Here is a 10,172-nt window from a genome sequence, read left to right on the forward strand (position 1 = left end):
TCTGTGCATCTAGAGCAGAGAGAACACATATGCACCAGCAGCAGACACAATTTTCTACACTCTGGGTCCTAGTGGCGCCCCCCCAAAGTCTGGCACCTGAAGCGGCCGCCTCAGTTCGCCTCATGGTAAGGCCAGCCCTGGGTCCAAAGAGAAAGAGAGACACTATTCTGGTCCCAAACAAAGTAGCTCTGCCTACTGTGTGGCTAGCAGACACCACCTTGCAAGGCCTGCGGAAAAATGGGAACATGAGCTCAACCAGAGCAGCAAATGGGAATGACAGGAATGTGCTAGTGCTTGGAACAGGAAAGTGCAACTGACCATCAACAAAACAATGAAAATGACTCTAAATACTGTCAAATACATTAAATAAAAAAACTGAAAAAATATAGAATTAATTATTTTTTCTACTGCTTTTCAGTTATATTAATCTTCAGTGTTATGTATAGGAATAGTAAGTTAAAAAGCATCAGATTGAAATGTGACTTTTAAGTTGGTTTCCCCATAATTTATATCCTTTGATGTTTCTATTTTGTATAATTTATTATACTGCCAGTTGAGCAGTGACTCCATTTATTGTTTTTCTGCCTCAGTTTTTTGCAATCAAATCTTTTGCCTGTTACACTTTTTTCATACCAGTATTTAAAGGGAAATATGGATAAAATCCATGGTCTTAAAAATCTTATAATCTTATAGAAGTAAACAAGTGTATATTGATAAGGACAGGTGTAGCTTAAAAGAAAAGATTTAGGCCCTAATCCTGCAAACACTTATGCACATGCTTAACTTTTCTACTATGAAGTAAAAGGTAAGCACATGCACAAATGTTTGCAGATCATGGCCTATCCTTGTGTCTTGAATAAGTGTTCATACATATTTGATAGTATATATCCAAACAATAGGTAAGAAAAAAAAATTTGGTTGGAGCCAATAGGACTGAAATAGTGTTTTTTTTTGTTTTTGTTTAAACAATAAAAACTAAAAAATACTGTAGTGTATTCAATTAGATTTTCAGGATAAAGATTAGACTATTTTGTTCAAAATTTGTTGGTTGGTGGGGCCATTTCAAAATCGTCACACCACTTGTGGGGTGATACAGTGTTGACATTACAAAACATATACTTCATAAATGATCAGCTCACAAGCTGGAAGACGTTTCTTACACTTGTTGTTTCTTTACATAATCGTTAATTTGCTTTTGATTTTTACGTAGTGCATTTGTCTTTCTTTCCCACTTAACTGCTCCATTTTTACCATTAGGGAAAGCAAAAGTTGTAGGATTAAAAATGGATAATGGTGTCGTGTCTGATTAAGTGTTCCTCTCTGGATTTACCTCATCATAGGTTTCTGGCAACACTAAAAGAGAATGCTGCTGGCCATTTTCAGCCTCCCAAAACGGCACACTGAGTCAGGTGTAAACAGGAATAGCACCATTGATTTCCACGTTGAGAATCTGGCCTGTTAGTCACATTTTCTCCTTTTAATTTATGGTGCTGAACCCAGTCATCTGAAAGCAACCTAGAACTAGTCCTCAGATCTGCAGTAAAACAGATTTCCTCCTCCTTCACTGTATATACAAAACACAACTACCTCAAAATAATGCTATCACTTCTATGACATCGGTAACTTGTTATAGTGTATTATGATGGATTTAATGTTTGTCAAATATTTTAATGTTGTAACCACTATATGTATGAATATATTATTAACTCAAGTTCAGAATTAGCAGCAGGAGCAGATGTAGCCTTAAGGAACAAAGATCTTTTGTTCATGCACATAGTCCCAGTAATAATCAGGGAGAAAGAAATACAGGAAATATTTATCAGCAGCATTATCTCTAAACGGAATGCTTTTCAGATTTTTCCATGAAGCTTCACTGGCTCTTTGAATAGATTGACCTTCATAGATGTAAAGACTCAGGGTAAATCTGTCATATAAAGTAAATCATTGCACTTTTCAATGGGACTTCATGGAGCACTAATATGTCAGTGCTGATTTAAGCCTCTACTAAATAAAATGTGTGTGTCAGCTTGCAAAAGACCCAAACAACCTTTCACCAGAAACGTAGTTTGGTGCGGAATAGGTAGACCATTATATAGGAGCACTATGGAAGAATTCAGAGTAGGTTAAGCTGGTGTTACCTCTTCCAAGTTTTTTAACTCCTTACACAATGCTAAACTGAAATTGTCAGTGTTTCAGACTCTGCTTCAGTGACTGAACAAGTTATTTTTTATTTTTGGAAGTGGATTAGTAATGACACCCTCATGACCCTAGGCATCCAACTTCAGCTGTTTAGACATTCCTGGCTAGCTTGTTACAAAAGCATCTGACGGTCTTATATGGTCTCTTCACTGCCTATGTTGATAACCTTGCCTTGGGATGGTATTGCGACCTCTTGCAAGCTGGTCAGTCTCTTTCATTACAGCATGGGTACCAGGCAAACTTTAACTCAGAAGGGCAGCATGAGTAGTACAGCAACATCTTTGGAAGTTCCTCCTTAGTGACAAATGTCTTCCTGATGAGATGCTTACAGTTTGTACATACAAAATTTTATGCACACTGTAAGAAAAGGAGGCATAAAAGGCATAAGCAACAAAACCATTGTTTTGCAATGGACTCCAGAGAATTCAGAGCAGCAGTTTGTCAAAATGCAGGTTGTATGAGAATATTGGCTACCAGGCCTTTATATTAAGAAGACCCATGATAGGGAATGGCATCACAGGAATATTCATTACAGCACAAGAGAACTTACAGCACAAGTTGTGCTCTTTATGAAGTGGGCAAACATACTGGGTGGTAGTTGATGATGTGCTTTTCAGTTTGATATAAAGAACCTTGACAGATATTAATTTTAAGGCAGTGGTTTTCAAAATCTTGGCTGATTGAATGAGAGAAATCCACAGGCTCCTTACCTACTTGTTGCCAAATGGAACATATCAGGAGCTAAGGTGTAGAATAAATACAAAACTAAAGAATTAGAGGCAAAGAGTCCTGAGGTACCTTATAGACTAACAGATGTATTGGAGCATGAGCTTTCGTGGGTGAATACCCACTTCGTCGGATGCGTGACAAAGTGTATCCGATGAAGTGGGAATTCACCCACGAAAGCTCATGCTCCAATACATCTGTTAGTCTATAAGGTGCCACAGGACTCTGCTGCTTTTACAGATCCAGACTAACATGGCTACCCCTCTGATAAAGAATTAGAGTTAGCTGAAGTTTGGTTAAGGAAATATATGTGTTGTAAAGAAAGGCCTTGAAAATAATGTTATAAGGCCAGAAGGAATGAAGTAGGGAGGATGTCTTGTTCAAAGAATAATTAATGAGATAAGGAAAATTTTAAAAAGGCCTCTGACTGCTAGCAGTGACTGCAGCTGGTTTTAAATAGGAAAACACCATGGATCTTCCCACCCTTTTCACACTCATGTTATCTTAAAAGTAAAGCCTACCTGAATGCAAATGCAATGAAAAAGCTGTTGGTCAGCAAGAAGGAAAAGAGATAAGAAAGGAAGGCCTTGGAGAAGGGAAAGTAACAAGGACAAGTTGCTTTGGACTGGGTTTCTGCTAAAGCTTGCAAGTTAGCCAAGGGTATAGAGCCATGACTCTGAATGTTCTTTGTGAGACCTGACCTGATCATGCTGGCACACTCACTCTCACTCACGCCCATCACCCCAATCGGGGTATGGGCTGCTAACCACAGATCTCCAGAGTCCTTTATCCTGGGCCATTTGCTCTAGCTGGTTCCAGGTATAGCCCATTTTTATGCTATCAGCCTGAAGGTCGCGTCGCCAGGTGTTTCTTGGACGGCCTCTTTTCCGCTTGCCTTGGGGGTTCCACCGCAATGCCTGTCTAGTGATGTTGGTTGGCTGCTTGCGTAGTGTGTGTCCTATCCAACCCCACCTTCTCCTTCTAATTTCTTCCTCTGCTGGAAGTTGACGGGTCCTCTCCAAGAGGTAGATGTTGCTGATGGTATCTGGCCCATGCTGGAGCACACCAAAATGAGGTGGTTTCCCCTAGGTCTGTCCAATTTGTAAGTATACTGATGACATGCTTATGAATATTTTGTTACTGTATTGGGTATAGTGACTGCTTGTTTTTATGCTGTGAGCATTTTTAGCTTAATTGTATAAAATACTATTTAGCCTTTGGACTTCAAGGAATTCATGGTTAAATTAGTATGTGGTGGTCTCCCATATTATTAATTTCTAATATTATTAATTCAAACATAAGGTGTGAGGGATTTGGATGGTGGGAGGTCCATCATATGACAAGTTTTGAGACCCGCTGTTAAGAAAGACACCCATTATTATATGTGGCAGAGAAAAGTCATGTAGAAGAAAACAGATCTGGCTCTCAACTCACTTAGGGTAAGCCTCCACATCCACAAACAACAGAAAGCATAATGAAGTCTACATTTTGTGAAGTTATTTGCACTATAAATTTATTTACGCATCGAGAGTTGTTTAAATGTGAAAGGATGATGCCCTAGCCAAGGTTTTTTTTATTATTATTCTTTAGTTTTAATGTTACAAAATGATTTTTAAATGTGTTTGCTGCTGTTGTTTCTTAAAGGTCTGAGTGATTGCTTTTCCTAACTGCAACATCCCTGTCAGGGTGTTGTAGGAAAGAATTTATTGCATATTTGGCAAATGGCTTTTCAAAAATGTGCTGCTACTGAGGTCTTACTGATATTCCCACAGGGTGTGCCATAGCAACCACGCTGAAGAGCGCTGTGACAATTGGAAAACAGCTACTGGGGAGGAAGAGCTGGCTGGGTGGTCTGTAATGGCAACATTGTTGTTAAAGAAGAAAGACTATCCAGGTAGGTAGGAAAAAACAAACCAAACCCAAAATGATCAAGAAAAGCAATGACTACGGGCAAACTGTCAGTTACAACTTGGATAAAAACACACTAGGAAATGTAGAAATAACTGCTTTTAATTAAAGCATAGAGGGGGGGAAAGACCACCCAAGAAAAATTTGAGGCAAAACTATTGAATGTTATTTTAAACTACATATTTTACAAAGAAGAAACAGATCATCTCCAGGAATTACCATGCTAGAAACACCAGCAATATTAGAGAAAGGAATCTCTACATTATATGAAACAGCAGCTGTGGACATACATTATTTCACAGTGCCATACTCATCTTAAAGCAGTCCCCCTTCCCCACTTAAGAACCCTTAGCAAGAATAAGGCTTTAGTGGAAGTAAGTACTTCTGTCCAGAGCTCCTACAAGTAGTAAGAGGGCAGTACTATACTTCAACCCTCCACAAGTGCCCCACCCTGCCTCAGACTTAGGGGGCCAGCAGTGGAAAGAAAACCTATTGACGCTTTAAGGATTTCACCCGTCACAGGCTTGAGGAGGTAGGCAGAAAGGTGCAGAAGCCATACTGGCTCCTATGCATACAAGGAGTGGAGTGGGAAAGAGAAGAGACACTAGTCTGCACTGGAAAGAAAAATCTCCTTGCTTCTGGGAATTAAGAGTAGAAGCGGATTTTTTGGGCCTTGCTGTGAGCATCATGCATGTCCCTTTTTGGGGAATGGGAAGGAATTTTTCCCTCTCTGCCAGGTTGGGCTGGGTAGGTGGGCTTTTTCCCTTGAGCTGCCCCATGAGTCAGTGGATAGATTAGGTTGTAAAAATATTTTATTGCAACTTGGCAGGTGACCACTGCATGTAATCATTCAATAGGGAGTCTGGTTCCCAGATAAATCTGAATTGGATTAGGAGAATGAAGACATCTCCTACAGGAACTGAGGAAGGGTGTTGGGGTTCCTAATGTCCAACATCAAGGGGACAACCCCCTCCTCACCTAACCCTCATACAAGGGGAGTGCAATGGGGTTCTACAAACAGTTCTGGGACCAGGTCAATGTAGGGGACTGACAGCAGATTGTAATCAATTCCAACTGATGGCTAAGGAAAGATGACCTGCAAGAACTGCAAGGAGGTGGAGGGGCTGTGCACGTGCAAGGAATGAAATAGATAATTAATTATTTGCAACCTACTTTTTAGAACATGACAGCAATGCATGTACTTAATTGAAAAATTCATCAAACGAGGAAGACCCTTAACCTCAGCACATGATTGTTTAAGAATGTGTAGCTGAAGAAAGAGTTCTCATCATGCTGCACCTGCACATGGGGCCTGTATAGCAACAATATATCATTTTTAAAATGCAGTCATTCAGTAGTGGTAGTGTAGACACCTCAGTCTAGAACAAGTTAGTGGTGGGGGAGGGAGGCAGAAGTAGGCACAATGGAAATATAAACGTGTCCCCTCCTACTTGAATCATCAGCATCATGCTTGTCTTTATCATCTGTATTCCTGTTCTCCAAGTTACAATTTTCCAAATGCTCTCACTCTTCAAGTAAAGGAAAATAAATAAGGGCTAAGCAGCATGCTCACAAAAAAATCATGAAAGCTGTTTACCTCAGTAGCACAATTCAGGGAAGAAAGAATTGGATGCTGTCCAACTGAAAGTCTTCCCCACCCATTCTGTTTATGCCTACATTAAACACTAGCCAGACTTCCCTACAACTAATGGCTTGTCTTTGAGAGTGTTAACATTTAGGTACCAGTACTTTTCACACTATTATAAAATTGAGTATCACTGCCTCACTTAAGTATAAAGAAACAGTACTTGAGGCAAACATTTTATAAACCGTAAACTTACTCAAGATGTTACAGTATTACCCAGATATCAAGAATAGGTACATATGCTTTTAAAAATGAAGACATTTAGTAACAAGACAATATCACTTCACAAAACAGTTTGAGGTATTTTATTTATATAGCAATCTTTATTTCAAAAGGACATTTTTATTACAAAAAATGTAAAAATCCAGCTAAACCAGAAACATTGAGACTTTTTTCCTGGGCCTTCAAATTCATTGATCTTTGTCCCCAGATTCTTCTCACCACAATATCATCCCCCACATCCAGCTTGATTACACAGGTGCAAATGTGCCAGAATGGCCTGGAATAGATAAATATACTGAGAAAGGCAAAAGCTGTAAAAGCTAGATGCATGCAACAGGTTCTACCAGGAAAAAACCCTCAAAAATAAACGCAAGTGAAAACTAGAGCTAGCTGCAGGTGTCTGAAATTTTGTTCAATCATCCTTGTCTTTTGCTCCGTGTTTAAGGATGCGTGTGAATTCAATGTAATTGAAATTTCCCTTTTTGTCAATTGGTGCCTCTCTGTACAGCTCATCTACTTCTTCATCTGTAAATCTGTCTCCCATTGTCGTCAGCAGCTCTCTCAAATAATCTTCTTGAATGAACCCTGGAATATAATGTGTACAGTGCATCAGGATAAACCAAAAAAAGTTTTCTTACTCAATCTTCAAATAGAAAGAATTTCTAGTTTGGAGTTAAGCAATCACATTATATAAATAAGCACCACACATGTATTGCTTAAGAGAGACAGAATAAATATTTACAAGCCCATTTAAGCATTAACTCCAGGGAGAAGGAAGACACAAAGCTGTCAATTTAAGACTGTAGGAGGCCAAAGTTAAATACGGTAGCTGCATTTAATAACAGGGCTGGATTATTTTAATTGCAAAAAATAATGTGTTTAATTATGCAAGCTAAGATTATATCCAAGTCTCATGCTTCAGAGTCAAGCTGGAGCGCTACAACAGGATTATGACAGCCTCTACACCTTCCAACTCCCTCTGACACTTAAGGTAATGGCCACCATAAGACTTGGATGAATGGCCTGATTTGGTACATTCTGCGTGACAACCTCTCAGCTTTTTCCACACATAATACTCCCAGAACTTCAATGGCAAGAAGTGACCTCAAGTTGCATCAAAACAGTCTGGAAAGACGCAAGTTTATATTTTGGTTGAAACAAACAGATTTAAGACAGTCTTAAGAAAAAACATTTCTACATGGAAGTTTGTTTTAACTGATTGTATTCACTTGTCTTAAACATTTTCTACTTAAAACTGCTGAGCATACAATCCAGCTCATATTGAATGGGAGCTGAATCTAGCCTAATTTAAATGTCAAGGCCAACAATGTGAAGAAATCTGAATATTTCAGATATATTTGTATGTTAGTATCAATTTAATGCCAAATTCTAAGCCAGAGGTTCCCAAACTGACACAGCATGGAATACAGCATCATAGAGCTTGTGTTTGGGCAGCCTCTCATAACATATATGTGAGCTATCTCTCCCACTCCTATTGGTGATCAAACATTGCTATGGCAACTTTCTCTTACATAAAAAAATTAGATATTTTATACATTTTAGTTTTCTTTTAAATACAGTTTAACAGGAGGAAATGAGGTGCCAGCAAGTGTTGGAAGTCAACTCTATAGACCACCAGCAAGTCTTTTGTGGGCAACAGGTATTCCATTAACCAATTAAAAATGACTGTTCTAAGCTTTTAAAATTATAGGAAATTTAAGACAGCTCCCAATCACCACATATTTGTTTTTAAATGGCTCTTTCAATATTTTGGGTTCTGATAGATGGATTTTAAGCAACTGTATAGGTTTAACAGTCTTTAAGCCCAATATTTCACCATTTCTGATGCAGAGATGATAAAATTACATTCAATGTTTTTTAAGTTTGCAAAATAAAAAAAAAAAGTAATGATTATCAGTAAACTGTATACTGGGTATATTCACAGCTTGTCTACACCAGCAAGGGTGTAAATTCTAGAGTGCACAATGCACTGATGCACAAACTGGCTCATATGGATCTGCTGATGTGCACTAAAAGTTCCCTAGTGCACGTCAATGTAGTCCAGCAGCACTACATTAAATGTGCACAAATGGAGCTTTACTGCACACCAGCAGAGTTCACGAGACAGTTAATGCACAACAAAGGGATGTGCATTGGGATTTACATCCCTGAAGACCTGCACTAAGGCACCATGTAGACAAGTTTTTAGAAGCACATAACCTCAAATGATCTACTTAAATTATATATTTACAGTCATAGTTGAATAAAAGAAATCCTTTTAATGAAGATTCAAAAGCAGATAACCCAGCATTGATATTTCACCTACTTACCTGTTGCTTCTTCGTCAAAGCAAGCAAAAGCATTTCTGATTACATCTTCTGGATCTGTGCCATTTAGTTTTTCTCCAAACATTGTAAGGAACATAGTGAAGTTTATGGGGCCTGGAGCTTCATTCATCATAGCATCTAGGTATTCATCAGTTGGATTCTTTCCTACAATTAAAGTATTCATATTTTCGATAGTCATTATAATGTGTTTATTCATCCACCCAATTATATTTGTCAATTTTAAACAGACTAACACCTTTCATAAAGCAGCTCAAAAATGTATAAAAAGTTAACAGCTATGTTATTGTGATGATTGCAACAAGCACATAGCCATTTTATAATGCTCAATTAATATAATGATGGGGGCCACAAGTATCAGATAAATAGACAGCTGGAGAAATAAACATTACCAAGGGAAGCGAGCATATCATGCAGGTCTTCTTTGTCAATGAAGCCATCTCTATTCTGATCAATCATGTTGAAGGCCTCTTTGAATTCTTGAATCTGTGACTGATCGAACATTGCAAACACATTGGAGGTTGCGCGCTGAGGGCGCTTCTTAGTGGTCTTTGTCTTTGCCCTTTTGCTAGACATGATGGCTGTTGGATTCTAGGGAAGAAAAACAGTGACTAAAGTGTAGGAAATTAAATTTAAACAACAGATGTTTAAGAATTAGAGTTGTGTATTAAACTACATCACAGTTCCTTGAAAAAAAAAAGTTTGAATTCTGAATAACGTGCAAAGGTACATAGATCCACAAATTTACCATCCACCTTTTGTTATATTTTCTTTTATTAGAAGCTTAACTGCGATGATGTGTACTGGCCCTTTGGGGTTCAGAGGAAAACCCTCCTGGGCTGACAGCAGACTGCATCAAGCTGGTCCTTGAAAAGAAGCCCCCAATACCCATGTCCCTGTACATCAGCATATTATTCAAGCCTTGAGGGGTTAAACAGATTGGTATATTTGGCAGGTGAGGGGCCTTGCTAACCTGGCAGTTAGAATTATAGTCTGCTTACCTTGCCTGAGTGGGGCCAAGGAGCTCACAAGTAAGCCCAGATATCTAGAAAAGGTGATTCTCCTTTTTTTGAAGTTTATTTACTTTGTTATATTAGTTGAAGAGCATAAAAGACTCCTAAGCAATC

General features: G+C 38.6%; 1 protein-coding gene across 3 annotated transcripts in view; it reads right to left on the reverse strand.

The window, feature by feature from the left end:
- Positions 1–6,768: 6,768 nt before the first annotated feature.
- LOC112115137 (myosin regulatory light chain 2, smooth muscle minor isoform) overlaps positions 6,769–10,172 on the reverse strand; it is a 10,666-nt gene continuing 7,262 nt past the window's right edge. For all 3 annotated transcript variants that reach the window (XM_026661401.2, XM_026661392.2, XM_024212131.2), the window contains 3 exons: positions 9,438–9,636; positions 9,031–9,192; positions 6,769–7,285 (listed from right to left, as the gene is read on the reverse strand). In XM_026661401.2, the coding sequence (XP_026517186.1) occupies positions 7,113–7,285; positions 9,031–9,192; positions 9,438–9,621 (519 nt within the window). In that variant the 5' untranslated portion in view covers positions 9,622–9,636 and the 3' untranslated portion in view covers positions 6,769–7,112. The remainder of the gene's footprint in view (positions 7,286–9,030; positions 9,193–9,437; positions 9,637–10,172) is intronic.

This window comes from Terrapene carolina, unplaced genomic scaffold, assembly GCF_002925995.2.
Source record: "Terrapene carolina triunguis isolate 2854851 unplaced genomic scaffold, T_m_triunguis-2.0 Scaffold58, whole genome shotgun sequence".
NCBI lineage: Eukaryota > Metazoa > Chordata > Testudines > Emydidae > Terrapene > Terrapene triunguis.